Consider the following 25,195-nt stretch of genomic DNA (forward strand, 5'->3'; position numbering starts at 1 on the left):
TGGTAATTGGAGATTATGTATATGATGAGAAAGGTTATGTTGTTAATGTCTTACTAAATTAATTTGGTATATGTGATTCATGGTCTAAAGGTTGATTTGCTAATATGTTAGGTGATGTGGTCGATTGGTATTTAGTTGAAAGTGATGAATAATGGTATGCTATTGTTGATTTTGTATTGAATGGTAAATTTTGGTGTATGATTTGTGATTGAACTTGAGTGGTTCATTATGTATTAAAAAAGGTTTAATGGCATACGTTTGGTTGAACTTGTTGAGGTGCCTTGAAGGCATATTGGTATGGATGAATGTGATAAATTGGTTGATTTTGAATTGTGAATTGAGTTGCCAATTGTGGTATATTGGTTAGGTACTCAGGGTAGTTATTTTAAATGATGATTTTGGTTTGATTTAGATGCTTTTGATTTGGTTGAATGTGGTTTAGAACGATTGCTTGTTGCTTAAGTGAGCTAAGGTAGAAATCTTGCATTAAAAGGTAATTCCAAGTACACACGGCTGAGTGCCATACACGGACCTATGGCACGACCCTATGGTTTATAAGTTTTTAGGTGATTTTGGTGCACACAGACACAGTCTGATACACGACCCAACGACACGGCTGTGTGACACATTTTAGAATATTTGGACTTTTGACCCATACGACCTTAGTGAGAGTATACGGTTGTTCACATGGCCATGTGACTTTAACTCTACATGACATCAGTTTGTTGCATGGTTTATCTACACGGCCATGTATCCCATCCCACACGGCATTAGCATTTCCACACGGCCAAAGGACACAACCGTGTGACCTCTATTTACAGATTGTTCCCAACTTTTTGTTTTAGTTTCAAAATGATCCCTGTCTGTTATTGAGTTGGTTTTAAGCTTTTGTAAGCTTGATATTAACCCGAAATTGTTTGAATCACATGTTAACTTGATTATTTATGAATTGTTTGATAATTAATTGAGATTTTGAATTATAATTTGTATGTAATTGTTTGGTTTTTTTATAGCATCTTATTACTCAGGTTCGGTGATCGGACTGGGTAAGGGGTGTTACACTATTAACCCAAGATTTAAGGAAGGTTAGGACTAAATTGAAAGGATTAGCAAATTTTTGAACCCCACTGAGAAATTTAAAATTTTTAAGGGTTGAATTGTGACTAGTTGGACTTCAATTCTAATTTAGTTAGGTGAGAACCATCTGGTTCTATAGTGGGAGACAAAATGATTATGGATGAAATGTTGTGACGGTCGATGAAGATCATGCCAAAGAAGTATATAAATAGGTGTGTGTAGAGACATAATCCTCTCAATTCTATCTACCAATTTATCCCACCATAGCATAATCTTCTTCAATCTCTCTGAAGAAGAATAGGATATAACTGAAAAAATCTCCGTATGTCGTAGTAATCGTGTAAATTGAAGTCTGGCAGTAGAGAAATTAAACAACTAGTAAGTTTTCTTACCTCTCTGTACTTGCAGATTGAAAAGAGAAGTAAAGTAAGAACTCTTAAAAGCTTCTGAATAATTATGGATTCTAGGTTTTAAGGGTTGAACACCTTTAGTTTAACCGGTAAATGGTTGTCATGCTTAGCTGTCAGGACAAGCTAAACTGTCAAGGATAATAAAGCAAGGCGAGTATCTGTACTCCATCCCTGAAATGTTGTATGCTGGCATGATTATGTGTTGAGTATTGTGATGATGTATGAATTCTACTGGTTGTAAATGCTAAGCATGCATAAGGTTGAGTAGGTATATGAATATCCATTAGTGTGTCAGTATGTATGAAATGGTTGAGATTTTATGTTTGAAAAGTAGCGTACTCTATGATAATACGTTCATGATTGTCATGTATTGCATATTTAAACGGTGGGGTATGAATGAGAGATTATTAGTGGGTTAGATGAAGTTAGGACTAGGAATGGACACTCTGTATACTGCCATACGGTGTCGCTGGGTGCAAACTGTAATGTACGAAGCTCTAGGTTTTGTAGAGGGGACACTTCGGTGTTCAAGCATTAAAGTAGTTATGGCGAACTGGAGGAATGGGCAAATGGACAAGGAAATGGAATTCCGTTAATATTTCACCATACGCTATTATTGGGTGCAAGTCATGATATGCGAAACTCCTAGCCTTGCGGAGGGGACACTGTGGTGTTCGAGCATCAAGGTTAAATAAGGAATGGAATGATATCGACTGGTCTTTCGGGGTGACACCGTGACAACTGTTTTTAGGTTCCATAGAGCAATACCGCAGTGATAATCAACAAGCTTTATGGGGCGACATCGCGACAGTGGTAAAGTCCTTTGAGGTGACACCTCAAAGAGGTTTAAACTGTAAGACCATAGCTCGGCTATGACAACTAATAGAATCTTTCGAAATAATAAACACGAGAATTATAAGGTGTAAAACCATAGTTCGACTATAGCAACTAGTAAAGTCTACTGGGATAGTAAATAAGGGGTAGTCCATAGGGACAGTAAACACGAGATAGTCTACCGGGATATAAAATGTGAGACTTGAGTGACCAAACATTTAACATGATGGACTTGGGAATTCTTGAGTAAGAACATAACTTAGTTATGGCGGCATGTAAAGTCCGTAACTTATTAACCAAAAAAATTACCAAGGTATAAAGGAGGAGTCGCAAAGGGACTTGAGTGACCAAACATTTAACAAGATGGACTGGCGTATTTGGGAACACAAGATATCTGGATACCTAGGGGATTCGCCAAGGGCAATGACGAATAGAGCCTAAGAAGCGTCCTAACTTAGCCATGTGTGAAATGAGGGAGAAATTCCTTAAACGAGATAGTAATCATGACTTTCTTCAATAAGAGTCCGCCTGAGAAGTCACAAAATTCATTTTGGTTAAGAAGATGTAGAGGAGGATGGAAAGGATAAAATCCTAATTTGTAAGTTGACAAAATGTCAGCCGAAAAATTGGGTGGGCCGATAAGAATCGATGTGGGAGAAAATGCACGCTTAAGGCTGAATGGCCAGTAAAGTCTGTCAGATAATAATGAAAAATGGAGGTCCATCAGGACCACGAAGATGGTAAGGATCTTGTTGATCTACCAAAGGTAGAAACCGTAAGCCTAATGTAGTCTCTCTAAGGAATAGACTGAGAAAACAGGTGCTATGGGGGTTGCATTGGAAGTGCTCGCTCCCCTAGGAAAACAAAATATTAGAAAGGGATCGTATTTCGGTAAGGACCCACGTTTACTGCAATTATTTGGGTAAACACTGAGCGTCGCCAATCATGAGTAATGAATATGAATATTAAGGATATAGATTAGCGATAGATGGGGTGAGACCCCATTGAGAAATCAAGGTCATGGCCAAATCAGAGATTATGTCCGCCAATGAATGACTCAAAGTAACTAAGGCACTAGTCTTGCCAACTGAGTTCACAAATCCTCCTACGAAATTTAGGGAGTTTAATTTTGAGCCAGACACTTTAATTTCTTAAGATACATGCAGATTTACATAAAGTTATGTGCAAATCTCACTAAGTTTTGCGAAACTTATAAAATTGTTGCTTGAATGCATGTTAGAAAAAGACTTGAGAATCAAGAGAGACCATGTTAGACTCCACCAAAGTTAAGTGGTGCGTGGTAGCTGTTCAAGTATATAGAGGGGCACTCGTAAAGTCCATGCCTTAGGGTTTAAGTTGACTATATCCATTTTCGAGTCTTAATCTAAAGATTGTAAGTAGACGTTGGAACCAAGGTCGTAAGAATTATTCACCAGTTTTGTACGAGTTTTAATAGTAGTTAGATTTTCAAATTTTAAAATGTTTTAGTCTGTAATTAAATTAGAAACAAAAGTACTTATTAAGTCATTCAGGTTAGTGTAGCATCTAGTCCCCGGACCTAGCGATCGGGTTGGGTATAGGGTGTTACATTTTGAATATAATATTAGCATATTTTATATTTGTCCAAACTTGGCCTGACTCGAAATATGGACTTAAATTTTGACCAAGGCTATTTATATTTGTAAATGATTAACTCAAGCCTATTTTAGGCCCACCCATATTATTTTTAATTTTTTATAAATATTTATGTTACTTTAAATTAATACTTAATAATTTATTTTTTATTAATTAAAATTTTATATGTAGGCAATTTAACATTTTTAGCATGTTTATATTATAGTATTGTTTATTACTATAAATTTAATTTTTAAGTGGTAGAAATTACTTAATATCTAAAATAATATTATATAATATAAATTTAGAAAATGGGTCTGGTCGGGCCGGGCTCGAGCCTCCACGTATTTTAAACGAGCTTATTTTTTTGCTCAAACACATTTTTTTAACCTAATATTTTTACCAAAATTTGCACAAACTTTTGGATTTAAGCGGATAGCCCGACCATTTTTAGAGGATGGCATTAATTGCAAGAGTTGGTAGAGTAAACCTCAATTTTTTATTATTATTTTCTATTTCGGAGTTCATGATCCCTCTTAATAATGTCGTCTCCAAAGTTTGAACTTATAATATCACTTTTAAGAGCATAATATAACTTACCATTATATACAACGATAATGGATAGAGTTCACCTAAATTTTAGTAGTTGAAACATATAATAATATGCCATGTTAATTGTCACATGTAATATCGTATTGTAAATATATATTATTATTTTTATACTTATTCTTTTATATATCCTGTAGACCTGCAAATTATTCTCTCTGTCTCAATTGACAATCAGCATGGAATAATTGTTGCAATAATAGTTGATTTGATGTTCCAAAGAGTTAACGTCACAAAGATCCCAATATGTTGAATCAAAAAAGAAAGAAAAAGAAAGTGCATATCCTTAAATGAAATTGAGTGCTGAAAGAGATGTTACAAGCTGAGATTACAACGAACACCAACAGTTCCTTTGCCATTCTAATGTAATGATAGTGGTCACAGAATCATAGATATTCATAACAACCCACTTATTTTTTTCACAAATATAAAACATAAAGCTTCACACACAATCTGATGACGAAATTAATGGAAGATGTGGGTCTAAGCCAATGGTACTTGGGTTTCGCTTTTAATTAGTTATTGTAAGCGGAGATATTTGGCTGTGGATCGAAATCTTTAGTGAATGATTCTTTCTGTCCTTTAAGACCAGCATCATCGCCCCCGTAAGCCGAAATGTTAGGTCTCGGTTCAAAATCTTCAGCAAAAGATGATGATTTATCTCCTTTTAGATTAGCGTCATCACCGTAAGCTGAAATGTTTGGCCTTGGTTCGAAGTCCTCATTAACAATAATCTTCTCTTCCTTAAGCTCAATGTTACCTGATGTATGGCACTTGGTTTTCTCATCGGGGTTGGCAACGGCAGCCTCAATCCGAACAAGTTCTTGGAGTGCCTCAGGCATAGGCTGATCTTTCATTACAGCTCCCCAGTACTCTCCAGCGTCTTTCCTAGCTGCTGCAATGGTGTCTACAAACTGAATCCATATGAAAGTATATGTAATTAACCATACAAATTAACAATATATATATGTATGTACAAATACATACGAAATTGCAAGAGCTTACCAGGAGAAGTGAGAGGAATGCAAAGAAAGGAAGGAAAGATTTCATGATTTATTTAATGCAATAAACCTAAAGAGTGATAGTTGGATATCAACTTCGACTCAATATGCAATAACCCTCCCTATATATAGAAAACAAATCACGAATTCTTTAATATTTCACTAACATCATAATTCTGTAGAGAAATTATTTTTTATTATCTCCTTTGTCCCTTACTTAATAATTGAGTAATGAGATAAAGTATTATTATTCTTATATTATTAATTGGTTGTTGTAAATTTTATTTAAAAATTTTCTATGGAAAATCAAATTAGCTTAGCTTGACATCTACTCTTAAGTATCTTATATATAAAAGTTTTTATGAAATACATTGTTTTTGAAGGTATGATTAATGTTTGAAAGATGATGTGAACTGCAATATTTCACTATGATTATATACTTTTATTAAACTTCTAAAAAATAAGTTACTTAACATAACATAAAGTAAATGAAACAATCGACTAGGGACCAAGACCTTTCAAGTTCGTTAATGCATGGTTTAAAAAGGAAGACTGTAAGAGATTAATTGAGAAGGATTAATGGTCAGAAATGGATAGTTTAAAAGGGCAAATTGCGAAAACTCAAGGGAGCTCTCAATAAATAGAATGTGGATGCTGGCAATGTTTTGGAAAAAAGAATTATAGAAAGCGAAGTAGGATAAAGGAGATTGATGAAGCTAGCGAACACATAAAATTGACGGAGCAGGAAACGGAGGAATTAAAAAAGTTGAACGTCGAACTTTGGGAAGCAATAAAATTTAAAGAATCTATTTGGCATCAAAAATCAAGGATGACATGGTTAAAAGAAGGGGATGCTTATTGTGCTTTTTTCCATAGAGCAGTTAAAATCAAGGCTAAAAGAAAGATGGTGTATAGCTTGAAAATTGGGGGTCACTGGTACAAGGAACCTAAAGAGATGAAAGAGGGACTGTACAATTTTTTCAAAAATTATTTTAATTGCCCTGCAAGAAAGTGGAGAATGGAATTGGATTTGAAGTTCAAAATGCTTAATGAGGAGATGGGCTTTGAGATTGGAGGAACCATTTTCGATGGAAGAGACTAAAGAGGCTGTTTGGAGTTGCAATGAATCAAAAGCACCTGGACCGGATGGTTTTAATTTGTGTTTTTTTTAGAAAAAGTTGGGAGATTTTAAAGGAGGATCTATTTGGATTGATGTATGATTTTTTTTTTCATATCGGGCAAGCTTGAGAAGAGTATCAATTCATCATTTATCACACTCATTCCTAAGGTAGAAAATCCAAATGAAATATCAGATTTTAGGCCAATTTGTTTGGTGAGCTCTTTGTACAAGATTGTGTCAAAGGTGTTGTCTCGAAGGACATTCATCAGAGGAAGACAAATATTTGATGGGATTTTAATAGCAAATGAAATAATTCACTCGATCAAGAAGAAAGATGGAAGAGAGGGCAATCTAATTTTTAAATTAGGTTTTTCTAAAGCTTATGACTGCGTTCAATAGGATTTTCTGGAGTTGGTGTTATTCAAGATAGGATTTGGTGATGGAATGCATATCTACGGTGCGAGCAGCGGTAATCATTAAGGGGTCAACTACCAATGAATTCAGATTCCGTAGAGGTCTTCGTCAAGGAGATTCGCTATCTCCATTCTTATTTATTTTAGTGACAGAAGTTCTTCATTTAGCTTTGGACAAAGCTGAGGAGATGAGGCTAATCGAAGGCCTTCAAAATGTTATTTCTGGTCTGATTTTTACTCATCTACAATTCGCGGATGAAAAAGAGGTGAGCAATGCGAAGTATATTCTACGGTGTTTTGAGATCTTTTCGGGTCTTAGTATTAATTTTAAAAAAATCTTGCTTAGTGGGCTTCGATGTGAAACAAGAAACATTATTTCGGATGGCAGCAATTACTTGAGGATTCCTTTAGGAGCGAACCCGAAGAGAATAGCCACTTGGGACCCTATTGTAGAAAGATTCAAAAATAAATTATCGGGATGAAAGTGGCGTACGTTTTCGTGGGCTGCGAAAATAGTGTTAATCAACGTTGTTTTGTCTTCTTTACCGATTTACTTCATGTCATTATTCCAAGCTCCGGTGACAGTAATAAAAAAGATTGACAAGATAAGGAGGAATTTTCTTTGGGGAAATATGGAAGGGAAAAAGAAGATGGCTAAGATAAATTAGAATATAGTATGTAAGCCAAAGGAGAATGGAGGAGCAGGTGTGGTAAATTTAGGAATAAAAAACAGAGCTTTATTAGCTAATGGAGCTAGAGATTTGAGATCGAAAAAGAAGCGTTGTGGTGTAAGGTCATCTTAGCTAAGTATGGGTCGAAAGTGCAACGATAGTGTTTTAGGACGACTCATCCAAAAGATATGTCAACTGTGTAGAGAGGTATTGTTGAGAATTCTAAAGATGCCAATGTGTCTAAATGGATGGGAATGGATTCTTTTTGTTGGCGAATTGGGAATGGTAGGACGGCGATGTTTTGGATGGACATATGGTATGGTAATCATCCATTAAAACAAGAATTTCCAAGGCTATTTCACCTTGCAAGACAAAAGAAAGGAACGACAGCTGATTTTATGAGAAAATATGGGTTTAGTATAGAAGAATGGAACGACCTCTTTACAATATCGTTATTGGGAAGAGAGGAGGTGATGCTTAGCAAATTGGTAGAGAGGGTGAGTAGCATGGTGTTAGTTCCAGATGTGGAGGATAAGTTTTGTTGGGCACACGATAGAAATAGGGAATTTTCGGTAAGAAAATGTTCTGAATTATTGATAATGGATGGAGGGGAGGATATAAATTTTGCTTTTGATAAAATATGGAAACTTAAGGTGCCACCAAGAGTGCAAAGTTTTCTATAGATGCTCGCTATTAACAGAATTCCCATAAAGGAATTTCTGGTCAAAAGAAGGGTGAATCTTCAAAACATTCTCGATTAGTTGTCCATGGTGCGAAAGAGTTCCAGAGAGTGCAAACCATTTGTTCTTCAAATGTAAATTTATTGAAGGTTTTGGGTTAAAATATTCAATTGGTGGGAGGTTTGTTGGAATCAGGTAGATGGTTTTGAGGATTTCTATTCATTGTGTAATAACATGAAAATGGCTGAAATTAGGAAAAGTTTTTGGTTGATGTCTATTTTGGCAACCTGCTGGACAGTATGGTTAGCAAGAAATGGTATAGTCTTTGAAAGAAGGATGATGACTATGGAAAATTTATTTTTTCAATCAAAGATGAGGGCACTGCTGTGGATTAGATCTGTTTATGATGAATTAATGTTGTAGGAGAACTTTTGGTGGATATGTCAGAATAGGTGTAGGATTGATTCAATTAAATCCAAACCAGCTACATTGATATGGCGCCCTCCTCTGCATGGATGCTTAAAGTTCAATGTTTGTGGGATTGCAAACAAGGATAGAGCAGGCCACAGAGGTGTCTTGAGGGATAAAGCTTTATTTTCAGGTTCAGTAGCAGCAAATGATACTGATTTGGCAGAGATTGGCGCGGCGATGGTAGCATTGGATGTATTTTTCTATATGAAATGGAAGCTAAATGATTATCTATTTATAGCACTTGGTTCATTAGTGGTGTTTTATTGGTGTATAAATAAGTCGATGAGACTATGGTCTCTTCAAGCAACTTTCACAGATATTGAAAGAGACATTGAGAATGTAACACCCCTTAACCCCATACCGTCGCCGGAATAGGGTTACGAGGCATTACCAAATATATCAGATAAATTACGATTAAATTCACAAATAAGTAACATACATATTATAATTTAATGATTTAGTCTCTTTCATGGACCTTCGAGGCCCAGAGCATGTATTAGAAGTGAATCGGGACTTGTTCGAGTGCTCCGAATTTTTTTTTAAAACTCAATATAATCCCCTTTATAATTATCTAACTTTCCCTGCAATTTCAAACCACAACCAATTTGCAACCAATACAACAACCTATACATCTCCACAATCAAACATGCCTAATTATGCCTACAACATTAATTTAACAATTTATCTATTTGATCATTCATAAATAATTTTTAATTGAACTAATAATTTCATTTTAGTTTCATGCCACATTTACCAAATATGCCATATTATTTCATTTCATACTTATAATCCTTATTAGACATCATTTTACAACCAAAGTTACAAGACTTAAGTACATAATTTATATAACACCTAAGTACATGCCACTTTTACCAAAAGAAAGATTTCATCACCAAATTGTCTCTAAAATTAGGATTGATCTGGATGCTAAATCGAGACCTTTGATTTCTACTGACCTGTGCACGAAAACAACCGTACGCTGAGTATTTCATACTCAGTGGTATTACCATAAGTCAAACTATATAACTTTAATGAATTATAAACAAGGATAGAGCAAGCTGTGGAGGTGTCTTGAGAGATAATGAGAGAGTCGCAAGAACTTTATTTTCAAGTTCAGTAGCAACAAATGATACTAATTTGGCAGAGATTAGCGCGGTGATGGTAGCGTTGGATGTATTTTTAGATATGAAATGGAAGCTAAATGATTATCTATTTATAGAACTTGGTTCATTAGTGGTGTTTTATTGGTGTACAAATAAGTCGATGAGACTATGGTCTCTTCAAGCAACTTTCGCAGATATTGAAAGAGACATTGAGAAGGTAGGAAATGTTGTTTTTTCGATGGCAAAAAAGAATGGAAACGAAATGGCATCTTCCTTGGCGATTGCAGGTATAATTCATGAGGAAATGTTTAAAGCTTGGTGGTGAGCTATTGCTTTGATGTAAATGTAAGCCTGTTAGTGATTGAATGTGTTTTCTTTTAGAATGTTGTAATGTTAAACTTTTGAACGCTGTTCTGTTTGTTTTTTACAACAGAATAGATCGAATGAAGCAAAAAAGAAAAACATATTTCCTGGTAATTGTGGAAATTGACAAATGTTCCTGAAAACCTGATAGGGGGTCATTTTGTTTTTAGCTTAGTGTCATTTTTCATGAAAAGATATTCTTTTTATTGGCAATTGATAATAGGTTATCAAACAAATACTTACTATTGTTTTAACTGCTGAATCATGTTTTTGAGTTAATTATTTCATAAAGTGTATGTAGGTAACATCTGTAGGTAATTTCGTATGTAAATGGAACTAGATATGATTGAGATTTTAATTTTAAGGAGGATAATGGAGATTTTTATTTGATAAATTTGACTGAAATTGTTTTAATTTAAAATTGAAGGGGAGTTGATTGGGTCTTTGCTCGATTAGTTTGAACATTGTTATTAATGTAAGAGGATGTGGGTTCAAGTGTGCTGAAGTGCATTATCCTTCTTTTATGGATTGGGGAGGGGCTATGGGTAGTTCTAAACATTGTATCAAAAAAGCAAATATGATTAGAATTTATAATGAGATTGTTCAAAAAAAAAAACAATTTGAAGGGGATGCTTATCAAAAATTTGAAGGTGAGACTTATAGATAAGATATTGTGCTTTTGAGCATCTTAGTCAATCGTTCTTGTGTTGTTTTTGCTGAGCCAAGTTTTTGAAGTGTCTGTTTATGTGTAAATGCAAGTGACACTACGATAATCACTGTGCCACACATGGCTTATTTGTTGGCATGTTTAATCAAAATATTTTAATTATTTGTTTGCATCTTTTTGAGGATTTTGTGCAGTCAATCTTGTGTTTATTACTGAAGAAAAGATTAAATTAAGTAAGATTACTTTTCAAGGATTCTTATTTGATATGTTTGTAATATTTTATATCCTTATATTAAGGATAATTGATTTGAGGCTGCGTTCTCCATTGCGGTGGAAAAATACTTTTAACACCACAGAAGCAATGAAGAATATTTAATTTTTGTAATCAAAAGTGCAGTGGAAAGTGTTTTTCTACCCACAAGCAAAAGCTAGGATTTAAGTGTTTTTGGCTTTTGCGTCTAAGAGTGAAAATGATCAAAATACTCTTATTTATATTAACTATTTAAAATGTATATAAAAATTAGATTAATTTATGTTTTATATCATTATATTAAATTATTTAAATATCATATACCTCACCTAAATTTTTACTTTCTATTATCATGGCTAAATAGAATACTTTAACTTTCAACCACACTTTTGAAAAGCATTTTTCGACTGCAACAACAATAGAGAACTAACCCTTAATGAGATTTGGGTAGAATAAGATGAATTAAATGTTACTTTATAAAGATGGGCTTATGCTTAAAATATGAAATGCTTGTTCAATCTTGGTATATGTTCTATGGTTGAGGCAAGTTTTTTAAGTGGTTGTACTAAGACGACATTAATGTGATAGGCAACATATCTTGTCATTTTTAGAGTTAAAGGGTAATGACTTAGATGATTTTGTGGACATATGCTGACTCATATTTGAATATCCATCTTATGGAGCAACAAAATTTTTAAAATTGATTCAATCTAAATCAAGCAAAGCGAATCCCTTGTTTCGTGGAGATTAGTTTGATTGATTTGAAAACTTATCTTAAATTTTTTTTATTTATTTTGAGATTTATAAATATATTTATAAAGCCATTTTATAAAAAATTATTATTAGTGTAGTGATAAAGAATTAATTTTAATTTAAACATAGGTTCTATCCTTAGACATGTTAATTTTTAGTTCTTTTATTTTAAAACTGTATAAGAGTATGAAAAGACAAAAAAAAAACCATCAAAATGATAATCATAGACATTCAATAAAAGGGTATAATAGTAATTTTCTAACGGAGTTGACACTCGATTACCCCATGACACCAACTCAATCAAAAATTTTATTAATAATATAAATAGTAAAATAATTAAATAATTAAACCATCCAACCTTAAAAACTATCTACCATTAAACAATTCACATTCACTAGAGACAACAATGTGGATGTTGGAGCATCAACCAGCAGCAACAATTGAAAGTGTGCTGAAGTTTCCATTCTTTTAAACTTGAAACGTTTTTCTCTCTATTATTTGCTATGTTCATAATTACAGTCAAAGACTGGCTCTCTTTTGCAGGTTAAAAGTTGACGATGTTAAACAAAGCCCGTCATTTTGCTCAATCATCTCCATTACTTCAGCTTACAGTTTTCGACATTATTTCAGACCAACAGTTTGCATATTAGTCAAATACTGTAAGTCTAAGTGTGTGCCCTTACTGGCAGTGTCGATGCCAAGACCTGTCTTGGTTGTTTGACTTTGTGAAAGAATTTGGTAAAAATAAAGAGAAATATCCAGCCAAACAGAGAAATATAAAATGGAAAACTTCTTTTGTTTGTTTTTATTCCAAAATCTTTTCCCTCTGAATACACATGTTCAGTATTTATAGGCATGAGTAACCGCTCCATATTGAGCAACAACCTTCACCGGATACATAACTAACTAACAACCTATAATACTCTAATATTCATCCATCTTCCCCACAGGCAAAACCCGTAGACAATTCCGAAACCGAGCAAAAATCGATAGTGAAAGTGGCTTAGTGAGAACATCAGCGACTTGATCACACGCCGGAACCTCGCCAACGGCAACAGTACCATCAGCAACCTTTTCACGAACAAAAAACAAATCTAATTCAACATGCTTAAACTTTGAATGAAGAACAGGATTAGTAGCAACTGCAACCGCACCAGAACTATCACACCAAATATTTGGAATACTAGAAGACCGAACATGTAACTCTTGAAGTAACGACAAAAGCCATGTAACCTCACTAGTAACCGCAGCAAGATTCCGATATTCTGCCTCAGCAGTAGACCGAGCAACAACCTGTTGTTTCTTTGTACACCACGACACAGGATTACACCCGAAATAAACACAGTACCCGGTAGTAGACCTCCGGTCATCAAAATCTAACCCCCAGTTTGCATCAGCATACCTAACTAAGGACAGATTAGTTGACGGACGAAACACAATCCCAAATTCAATCGTTCCACCTAGATACCTCAAAATACGCTTTAGAGCCGTCATATGGACAGAAGTGGCACAATGCATAAACTGACATATTCGATTCACAGCATATGCAACATCAGGTCGCGTAAGAGTGACATACTGTAGTGCCCCAGCAAGGCTCCTGTATTCAGTTGGATCCTCTAAACACTCACCACCATCTTTAGTTAAGAAAGAGGAACTAACCATCGGTGTATTAACACTCTTTGCATTTTCCATCGAACACCGAATAAGAATATCACGTATATACTTCTTCTGACATAGATAAAGACAACCTGATGAAGAACGAGTAACTTCTATCCCAAGAAAATAATGAAGATCGCCCATGTCCTTAACCGAGAACTCCCTATTTAGCAATTTAACAAACCATTCTATAACAGATGGCACATCACCGGTCACAATAATATCATCAACATACACGAGAACATACAACGTTGAACCGGAAACGACCCGAACAAACAAGGAAGCATCAGACTTCGATACTACAAAGCCCACAGATACTAGAAATCCTTTTAGCTTCTCAAACCAGGCACGAGGAGCCTGACGAAGACCATACAATGCTTTCTTCAGACGACATACCAGAGGTCTGCCATCGGAACCATACTGTACATAACCAGGAGGTTGATGCATGAAGACTTCAGTATCAAGATCTCCATTTAGAAACGCATTATTCACATCCACCTGTCGAAGGGACCACCCCCTAGACACAGCAATAGACAGAATAACTCTGATAGTAGTCGGTTTTACCACCGGGCTAAACGTTTCCTTAAAATCACAACCTGGAACCTGAGAGCAGCCTTTCGCAACTAAGCGAGCCTTATGGCGAGCAATAGTACCATCAGAATTCCTCTTAATCCTGAACAACCATTTGCATCCTATAATCTTACGATTAGACGGAGCTGAAACTAGCTCCCATGTGGAATTGCGCATAAGAGCATCATACTCATCTTGCGCAGCAGCACGCCACTCAGCAGTAGCAAGAGCTTCTTCAATTGTAGAAGGTTCTTTAGCCTCAACATGTAAAACCTTAGGCTTGGAAACTCCCGCTTTAGCTCGAGTGACCATTGGGTGAGTATTACCCACAGGTGGTCTACTAACTTGACTGTCAGATGAAGACGAAATGCCTTCAGACAGTCTTGAGATAGACTGAGGATGATCAGTAAAATCACCTGGTGAAGCCGACTCATGTAAAATTGGAAGAGCATCCGACCCAGACCTAACATCATCCGAAGGAGCATGAGATTGCACCAAATCTGTATTTGAAGTAGAAACATTAGGCTGAGACTGGAACCCTTGAAGAGATGGTGACACAACACAAGGCACAGGAGACGACGAAGAAGAAACAGTGGGCCACATAATGGGAACAACATTCGAACTAGTCTGACTGGTCTTCGTCATAGACTTATCAGGGCTAGACTCAGCAAACAAAAATCTCTGCTCATCAAACACGACATGTCTCGAAATAATAACCTTACCATCCGGTAAAAGACACTGGTACCCCTTATGACGAGGACTGTAACCCAACAATGTAGACGGCTGAGACCGAAAATCCAATTTATGACCAACAAACGGACGTAAATAAGGATAGCAGCAGCAGCCAAAAACTCGAAGATGATCATAGGTTGGATCATTACCATAAAGTGCCTTAAACGGAGAATTGCCCTGAAACACAACAGTAGGAAGTCGATTGATCAGATGAACCGCACAACAGAACGCATACCCCCAGTACTCCATAGGCAAACTTGCATGAGCCAATAACGTAATACCCATTTCAACAATGTGACGATGTTTACGCTCAGCCACTCCATTTTGTTCAGAAGTGTACGGACACGTCAATCGATGAATAATTCCCTGATATTCCAAAACAGATGTAAAACCACGGTATTCTCCTCCCCAATCACTCTGAAACTGCTTAATAAACTTACCAAACTGTGTCTCAATTAACTTTTGAAACTGAGTGAAACACTCTATTGCTTGAGCTTTTTGACGTATAAGATAAACCCAGGTAAACCTAGTGCACATGTCAATAAACGAAACATAATATCTCTTTTTATCACATGCAACAGATGCGGGACCCCAAAGATCAGATACAACTAACTCAAAGGGTTGATAACTAGTAGTAGAAGGTGAAAAAGGCAACTTATGTGACCGCCCTTTTTGACATGCAGTACATACACCATCAAATCCATTTCTATTTGAAACAATATTACATTTATTTAGAATAGTCTTGACCACAGACGCAGACGGGTGGCCTAAACGATTATGCCATAAAGCAAACACAGAACAATCATCAATGGAACGAGGAACTTGCGAATGAGCAACAAATGGATCAACATTGGACAAATGAGAAACCGCCAGCACAGAAAATTGATATAGTCCATCACGAATGTGGCCCATCAGCAATGTCTCTCGAGTCACAGCATCCTTAATAACACAATGAGTAGGGTGAAACTCAAAAAACACACCATTATCACGAGCAAACTGTGAGACAGATAAGAGGTTTTTCCGTATACGCAGCACACATAAAACATTTGACAATTGTAACTACTTAGACTTAGTCGGTAAAATAGCAGTACCAATTGAGGAAATTATCGCAGGAGTACCATCACCCATTAAAAGAGATGACGTACCTGAATATGGCTTGACATCACGTAAAGCGGACACATCACGACACACATGATGACTAGCCTAGTTCTACCGCCTACCTGAACAAACGAACCATCACCACCAGTACTAGACCCAAGTTGAGCAGTATGAACATGTGAACAAGATTCTGACGACTCAGAATAATCAGACGCACATAGGTCCCCGAGCCGAAGAAGCCCAATACACTGTTCGGACCCAGTATAAACCCGAGCACACGATTTGGTAAGTCGAAGGCCTGAATCCCCAAAATCTAGTCCATCACAAATTGGTTCAGGCGAGCCAGGATCAGTTTGATCCACTTGAACAAAATTAGATGATGGTACAATATTCGGCCTATCATTAAAATGAACATTTTTAACATTAGACCCACGTGATGTATGTTGAATATGCGGCCCTCAATGTCCATTTACATCATTAAACCCATGTGGCGTGTTGCCACTATAGCCTTGTCCATCATCACAACCAAATTTGCACGCATTAGACTTGTAAACATCTAAACACATTCGGCCAGAATCATGCTGAGCATGAGACACCTGTGGCCCACGTGCCAATGGCCTATTTTGCATTCCAGCACACACATTTTGACCACCATACCGTTGTTGACCTGCATAACTTCCTTGAATCCCTTGACCATAAACAGTTCTTTGACTCTTCTGATGAGGAGCCACAAAATGATCGTCACCATGGTGCACAAACCCCCCGGAATTAGGACCTTCAACACCGAACTCATTCGAATCTCGGTGATAACGATAATAGCATTTTTGCGCCACATGCCCGAAACGACTGCAGATTTGGCATTGCACACGAGATCTGAAGACTCTGCCACGACCACGAACAGGCGCTTGACCACCACGACCAGCCCCTTCCACCGACGGCTCGTTTTCAACAAGATTTACATTCAAATTGACCTCCTGTAACACCTGAACTTGACGATTCTCACAATCAACCAACACATCAACCACACGCTTTAACGGCAATACACCAGTCGACAATCAAACAGACGAGATGACTGCCTCATATTCTGACGGCAATCCCGCAAGCACCACTTCAACCTTCTCTTCATCAGAAATACGCGAACCGGACGCATCTAACATAGCACAGAGATCTTTAATCTTAGCAACATAAGTTTTAATAGAAAGGTTACCTTTCTTCAAAGAATGAAGCTCATGTCAAGTCTCGATCGCTTGGCGCCAGATCGCCGCAAAAGCATTAACTACCATACTCCATCATCATAAGCCGTGGAAGTATCATCAAAGGAAGATTGATGAGAAGAGCTTATCGTCGATAAAAGCCGGACGCCGAAGTCGATCTTGCTGCATGAACACCGAGCACGGATTTGGAGCACGCGAGCCATCGGGTAGAAGATTGAAACGTGATGGTGGAGCAATAGTGCCATCTAAGAAGCCTGTAAGTCCATAACCATCAACTATCAATTTTACCTGTTTACGCCATTGAAGATAAGTACCTTTATCAAGTTTAATGACTTTATGCCAAGGAAAGACATTCGTGACACGATCGGCAGCAAACACACCGGAGCTAGGTTCACCAAACTCAGAATCAACGGAAGCCATACTAAGCAAAACCAGAATCAACTGGCGAATGATACCATGAAAGAATTTGGTAAAAATAAAGAGAAATATCCAGCCAAACAGAGAAATATAAAATGGAAAACTTTTTTTGTTTGTTTTTATTCCAAAATCTTTTCCCTCTGAATACACATGTTCAGTATTTATAGGCATGAGTAACCGCTCCATATTGAGTAACAACCTTCACCGGATACATAACTAACTAACAACCTATAATACTCTAATACTTTGAAGTTAAAATACAGTGAGAAACCCTTACTGGCAGCAGCAATATTGAGCAAATGGGTGGGTTTTTAACTAGTTTGGTGAATTCAGTTCGTCAAGGTTTGCTTTTATCAATTCACCACGATTTATCTCTTTTGTAACCTAGAATTTCTTTTTCTTTTGGACAACCTAAAGTTGAACTGAGGGATGTTAGTCGCCTTGAGAAACCCTAGATTAATAATTGAAGAAGAAGATTAATTACTCTTTGAAAATGCATGTGATCTTTTCTGATGTGAAACAACGTTTGTAATTGTTCTAAGGACCAACCTCTTCAAGAATCCTTCTATGCAATATATAATTATATATTAAAAACATAATAACCTAATTCTACTTAAAACTCTCTAATCTAGTATTAAAGAGGAGAAATTATTTTATGAACCTTTTTCCATACATAATGTTATGGGCCAATTTTGCCCAGACAAAAACAAACAAAAATAAAAACCCAATACAAACCCAACAAGCCCAAAACTTTTACAAGCCCAAACTAAACTAAAACCCCAAGCCCAAAATAAGAACAACCCACAAACTAAAAATTTTTCAAAAAAAAAAAACCTTAGCCAGGGCCTCCAGCGCCGCATGTTCTACCAGCTTCCTCGCGCATGCCTCTGCCACCATCGTCGGCCTCGAAACACCTGCAAAATTGAATGCAATAGCAGAGAAGCATGCAGGCAATAATAATAGTTAATGGAAAAAAACAAAAAAGAGAAATAAATGAGTTATTGAAAGGGGCTATAAAAGCCTAAATCGGATCCTTGTACTTTTTTTTACGCACATCAGTTAATCAAAACAGAACAAAGATCTTAAGAGGTTGAAAAATTTGATCATTTTTCTTCTTGTTTTTCTGTTTTCTTTTTTCTTTTATTTACTTATTTATTCACTTCTTTTACAAATCAGTTTTAACAAAAAAAATAACAAATAAAAAAAGAGAAAAGGGAAATACCTGGGATCTCCTGACCAGCCCCGTCGCCGGAACCCCTTTTCTGGTCGCCGAATCGAACAGAAAGAAGACATTGGGGGTCTTTTCCTCCGGCCTTTGGGCCAAGAAGGCTCGGCCTTCAATCGACTTTTGAAACGGGGTTGAAAGCCCTATTCTTTTTGTGGCTCCAACCACCGCCCGCAGCGGAGCCATGGCGGTGCTACGGCCGGAAACCTTGGCCAGATTTAGAGGAGAGAAAGAGGGGTTTTTTTTTAGATAAGGTTAAAATGAATTTTTTTTCTGAACTTTAACTTTTATAGGCTCATTAAACGGCGTCGTTTTGAGCCTAGGCATTAATCGGCCCCCCGCTTCTTCGGCGTGTTCAATGTGCTTTTTTTTTAGTTTTTTTTTACTTTGGCCATGTATTTTTGCTTTTGTTTTAATCTGGTCCTTAGACCATGTGATGTTCCATGGCTAAAACGTCGCGCTTTAGGACTGGGGAATATTTCCCTGGAAGTCCCTCACGATTTGAGCGCGTTTGAGTTCAGTCCCTTCAACCTTATTTTTTTATTTACAATTTTGACCCCGAAATTTTAGCCCGATTGCAATTTGATCCTCGACCTATTAAACCTCTGAATTTTCTTCTTTTTTATATTTTTTTAAAAAATCAGTTTTATTTAATATTTCATTTAAGGTTATTTATTTACTTATTTTTATATTTTTGGTCAAAATTACAATAATTTTATTTTGGTTTATTTATTCTTTTTTTTGAGAATTTGGTTTGTTTATTCTATTTTTGCCATTATCATTCCAATTTTATCCTATCATTTATTTATTTGTTATTTTCAAATAGTTTCAAAATTTAGACCCATTTGTATTACATTTATTGTTATTGTATTATTGTTATTATTATATTGTTGCTTGCATAACTATTATTCATGCATGTGGACACTAGAACTTTTAAATATCAAAATATTTGTATTTTTTATGCATATTATGCCACGGTTATTTAAATGCGTGTTGTATAGCCATGTATGATTCCTTTTGTGTGTCAAATGATTTTTTGAAAGCATAATGAATTAAACGTGTATCTCTCAAGCAATTTGTCCATTTTTACTCAAAATCCAAAAATAAAAGAAAATTTTCCAAGACAAAGAAATATTTTGCATTTTAGAAATTCGAGAAACCGTACCCTAACTTACAAGGTTTCAGTTTTCTCGTTAAACCTAAATAGCAAAATATCCTTGTAAATTTCAAAATACAAAATTTCAATAAAAATTAAAGGCAAGTTCATTCTCGAAAGTCCCGAATATCGCGTCCTAACTTACGGGATGTGATATTTCATTACCTTGAGACGAATGAGTCTTTAACTTTTTTTCGGTTTATTCGAGTTTTTTTTTGACATTAATAAAAAGGATTGTAGTTTAAATTTCTTTTTCGAATTTTCAACTTTCGACATTAAGACATTAAGTAATCAACTCGGTACCAATTTTTAGCACCTCGGGGGTACTAACCCTTCCCCGTGTGTAACTGACTCCCGAACCCGATTTCTCAAAATTTCGTAGACCAAAATCATCTGTTTTGATATACGAAAATAGTTTATTACAAGGTGACCCGATCACACCTCATAAAAAAGGGATTGGTGACGACTCCTGTTTTTATTTTTCATTTTCAAACCAACGTCGACCCTTTTACAAAAAAATGGTTTCGACACATCATCCATGGCCTCTTTCCATAATTTTAGTAATTTTTTTATCCTGAACTTTGAACCCCGACCTTAAACTTGAACCTCGAACTTAAACCCTGATTTCGAATAGTGGACCTCGAATTTGAACCACAAACTCAAAATCATGAACCCTAAACTCCAAACATGACCCCTCAAACTTGAACTAGTTTAGGATTTGAGATTTAAGATTTGGAGTTTCGAGTTTAGGTTTGGGGATCAAGGTCATTGTTAGGGTTTAGGGTTATGTGTGTATGATTTAAGGTTTGAGATCCGGGGTTCATGATTTAAGGTGTAGAGCTAATGGTTTAAGTTTGTTCAATAAAATGGTCAATGATATGATAGATAAACAACTCATTTGATTGTAATGTCTTGTTTTCTAGTACATCAACTTTTGCTATTATGGTTGATTTTAATTTTATAAAGTAAACAAATTAAAAAGTTGACTGATATAGTGGTAAATTAGATGTAATAATTGATAGATAAAATAATTTTTTATTTGATTGATAATTATATAAAGTGGAAGATATTTTAGTTATTTGTATTAATCTCAAATAAGAGGCAAAAAAAATAAAATATCGGTAGCATATTCGACCAAACGGATGGTTTTCTCGCCTACTAGTACGGATCCCATACTCTCCCTCATAAATTGAAAATCCATAACCTCAATTGCTATAAGAATACTGTTTAACTGACCCGCGCCTATTTGAATAGCCTGAATTGAGTCAGGTTGAAACCAAGTTTATAAATAGTAAAATATTTTTTGATAATAAAATTTTTATTCTAAATAAAAACCAAATTTTATTCAAGCTGGTTTATAAATTTTCTACAAGTATGGGGAAATGATTTTGTTTTTAAATCTCAATTATTTGTTTTCTTTGTTATGATTCCCCCACCTAAAATCATTGTTGAATTTATAATTATAAATATGAGACGACTGCCTCAACCAGGTTATGCATTTTGGATTCATTCAACTTTAATTATTCATGTTTTGATTTGACATGCTACTATAAAAACAACTAATTTCGCATTTAACTTAGCTTGATTCTCTTGTTGAGTTATCGAAGGAGGAAATTGTTTGTCTCAATTACACATTCTAGATGCTGTAATATGATCCATGAAGATTAATCTTTTTAGAAATCTATAATTATCCCTTTCAATAATAAAATTTCTAAGACTTGAACTCGTATTTTCTCCTTAAAATTATAATATATCTTACCAGTGATTGTTAATTTGCATATTCAACTTTAATTATTCATGTTTTGATTTGACATGCTACTATAAAAACAACTAATTTCGCATTTAACTTAGCTTGATACTTTTGGTCAAAATTATCGAAGGAGGAAATTGTTTGTCTCAATTACACATTCTAGATGAAGATTAATCTTTTGGAAATCTATAATTATCCCTTTCAATAATAAAATTTCTAAGACTTGAACTCGTATTTTCTCCTTAAAATTATAATATATCTTACCAGTGATTCTTAATTTGCATATTTATGTAGTAAAATAATATTATACCTCGGCTGGTAATCTACGTATTTGGTTAAATTTGGAGCAAAGGACAGATTTTGTCGCATTCTATGCAATAATTGTTATCATATAGGATTATTAATTCTTCAAATATAAAGGCAATAACTGATTATGGCATTATTAATTTAAGAAATTTGGTCCATTTTATCATTCATCGGACGAAATGACTGTTAAATCGAATAATGAATAGTAAAATAATGCACTTTAACATATTCGAATACACGTCCTCTTGCATTAGTAATAATATTCATGCCAATTGAACCTAATCCTTAAATCAAAAGAAAAAGTAATTTTGTTTGCATCTATTGCTTGATAAAGTTAAAAAATGAGAAAAATGAAGCTTTAAAAAAATGCATAATGTAGAATTATTTTACACCTCAATCTCATTTTCTCTTCTCTTATAATTTTAATTTGGGAGAAATGATTTTTATGCGTTACGATTGAAAATGGTCACTTATTCTCTTTTCACTTTTCCACTCAACCAAACACGCCTAATGTGACTAAGTTGGTTGATATATGAACAATTTGCAAATATACGTGTACATAAATTGTTGCAAATACTTCTATAACACCTTTATTTTGTTGAATAAACTTAAATGAAAAGTCAAGAGTTATGTTGGATGAAAGGTCAAGAGTTATGTTTTTTTAATGGGTTTAAATTAGTAGTTTTTTATTTAGGAGAATGAAAGGTCAAGAGTCATTGGTTTATGGCTATTATTAGATTTTAATATTTTCAGTTTTTTTGTTTTAAAGGGTTAACTATAATCTATAAATAGTTTGTAAGGATTTAATATAGAATGTGAACAATTTTACAATTTGGTATCTGAGCTATGGAGAGCGTGACCAGTAATGTGTCGCTGCCTCGACTAACAAAGGTGAACTATGAGAATTGGAGTATCCAAATGAAAGCTCTTCTCGAGTTTCAAGATGGTTGGGAGGTGGTCCAAGAAGGTTTCGTAGAACCGACAACTACTGCGGGATATACGGCGGCTCAAAACAAGGCATTGAAAGAAATGCGATCGAAAGATAAGGCGGCATTGTACATGTTATTCCGAGCAGTTGATGAGCCGGGCTTTGAGAAGATTGCAAGCGCGACAACTTCAAAAGAAGCGTGGCAAATGCGACAACTTCAAAAGAAGCGTGGGACATTTTAGCAAAGGTGTACAAAGGAGCCGACCGAGTTAAACAAGTCCACCTTCAAACTCTTCGTGGCGAGTTGGAAGGCATGAAGATGAAGGAATCGGAAGGTGTCTCCGACTACATCACGCGTGTTCAAACCATGGTGAACCAACTCAACCGAAACGGAGAAGCGTTAATCGATGCACGGGTTGTAGAGAAGATTTTAAGATCATTAACTGACAGTTTCGAGAATGTCATATGTGCCATAGAAGAGTCAAAGGATCTAGCAATGCTTACAGTCGATGAACTCACCGGTTCTCTCGAGGCACATAAACAACGTAAGAAGAAGAAGAAAGAGGAGAAATTCGAGCAAGCACTTCAAACCAAGGCATCACTCAAAGATGAAAAGATTCTCTATTCTCAAAGCTTTCGAGGTAGAGGCCATGGTCGTGGAGATCGAAGAAATGGTCGTGGTGGAAAAGGTCGCAGTCAAGAAAGGAATTATGAGGAGAATGAGCAATCAAACCAACAAAACTGGCGTGGAAGAAGATGTGGTCGTGGAAGAGGTAGATGGTCGAATTATTCCAATGTCGAGTGCTACAAGTGTGGCAAATATGGTCACTATGCGAAGGATTGTAACTTTGATAAGTGTTATAATTGTGGTAAGGCGGGACATTTCGCGAAAGAATATCGTGTCTCAAAAAAGGTGGAAGAGACAACCAACCTAACAACAGAAAATGAGGAGGCAAAAGAAAGTTTTCTCTTGATGGCACACAACGAAGTCAACAACAACAACAACATAGTATGGTACCTTGACATAGGTGCAAGCAACCATATGTGCGGGCACAAGCACCTATTCAAAGAGATGCAAAAGGTTGAAACGGGACATGTGTCATTTGGAGATACGTCGAAGGTTGAGGTAAAATGCCAATGTACCGTTTGTTATTTACAACAGGATGGGTTAGTTGGGTCAATCCAAGATGTGTATTACGTACCAGACCTCAAGAGCAACATTTTGAGTATGGGGCAACTCATGGAAAAAGGTTATTCGGTATTTATGAAAGATCGGGTGTTACACTTGAAAGACAAGAAAGGGCGTTTGATCGCTCTAGTTGAAATGAAGAGAAATCGCATGTACAAGTTGAATTTGAAAAGTGTTCGAGGAAAATGTTTGCGAGTCGACGTTGAAGACAAGGCGTCGCTGGGGCATCTCTGTTTTGGCCACCTATATTATGGTGGTCTAAACGAGTTAGCGAAGAAGAACATGGTGTATGGGCTACCAGACATAGACTATGAGGAAAACTTTTGTGAAGAATGTGTGCTTGGCAAGCATGCGAGAATTTCGTTTCAAAAGAAAGCAGAATATCGGGCTAAACAACTTCTTGAATTGATTCATACCGACATATGTGGACCAATCACCCCTGAATCTTTTAGCGGTAAAAGGTATTTCATTTCTTTTATCGATGATTTCTCACGAAAAACTTGGGTTTATTTTCTTAAAGAAAAATCTGTGGCATTCGAGGTGTTCAAGAAGTTTAAAGTGATGGTGGAAAAAGCAACTGATAGACACATCAAATCTGTACGATCTGATAGAGGTGGCGAGTATACTTCAACGGCTTTCATGAAGTATTGTGAGGAGCAAGGCATAAGACGATTCCTAACCGCACCATACTCTCCCCAACAAAATGGTGTGACCGAGAGGAAGAACCGGACTGTTCTTGACATGTTCGATCAATGCTCAAGAGCAAGAAGATGCTGAAGGAATTTTGGGCGGAAGCTGTGCAATGTGCCATCTATGTGCAAAATCGACATCCACATGCGAAGTTGGATGATCAAACACCACAAGAGGCTTGGAGCGGACAAAAACCATCAGTTTCTCATCTCAAAATATTCGGTAGTGAGG

General features: G+C 35.9%; 1 protein-coding gene across 1 annotated transcript; it reads right to left on the bottom strand.

Moving 5' to 3' along the window:
• Window positions 1–4,803: 4,803 nt before the first annotated feature.
• On the bottom strand, window positions 4,804–5,644 carry LOC105780433 (organ-specific protein P4). The gene is made up of 2 exons (XM_012604762.2): window positions 5,547–5,644; window positions 4,804–5,455 (listed from the first exon to the last, which is right to left on the bottom strand). Exons 1-2 carry the CDS (start codon window positions 5,589–5,591, stop codon window positions 5,057–5,059), a joined length of 444 nt encoding a protein of 147 aa, XP_012460216.2. The 5' UTR covers window positions 5,592–5,644; the 3' UTR covers window positions 4,804–5,056.
• Between the last annotated feature and the right edge of the window lie 19,551 nt (window positions 5,645–25,195).

The sequence above is a fragment of the Gossypium raimondii genome, chromosome 4 (assembly GCF_025698545.1).
Source record: "Gossypium raimondii isolate GPD5lz chromosome 4, ASM2569854v1, whole genome shotgun sequence".
In the NCBI taxonomy this organism is placed as follows: domain Eukaryota; kingdom Viridiplantae; phylum Streptophyta; class Magnoliopsida; order Malvales; family Malvaceae; genus Gossypium; species Gossypium raimondii.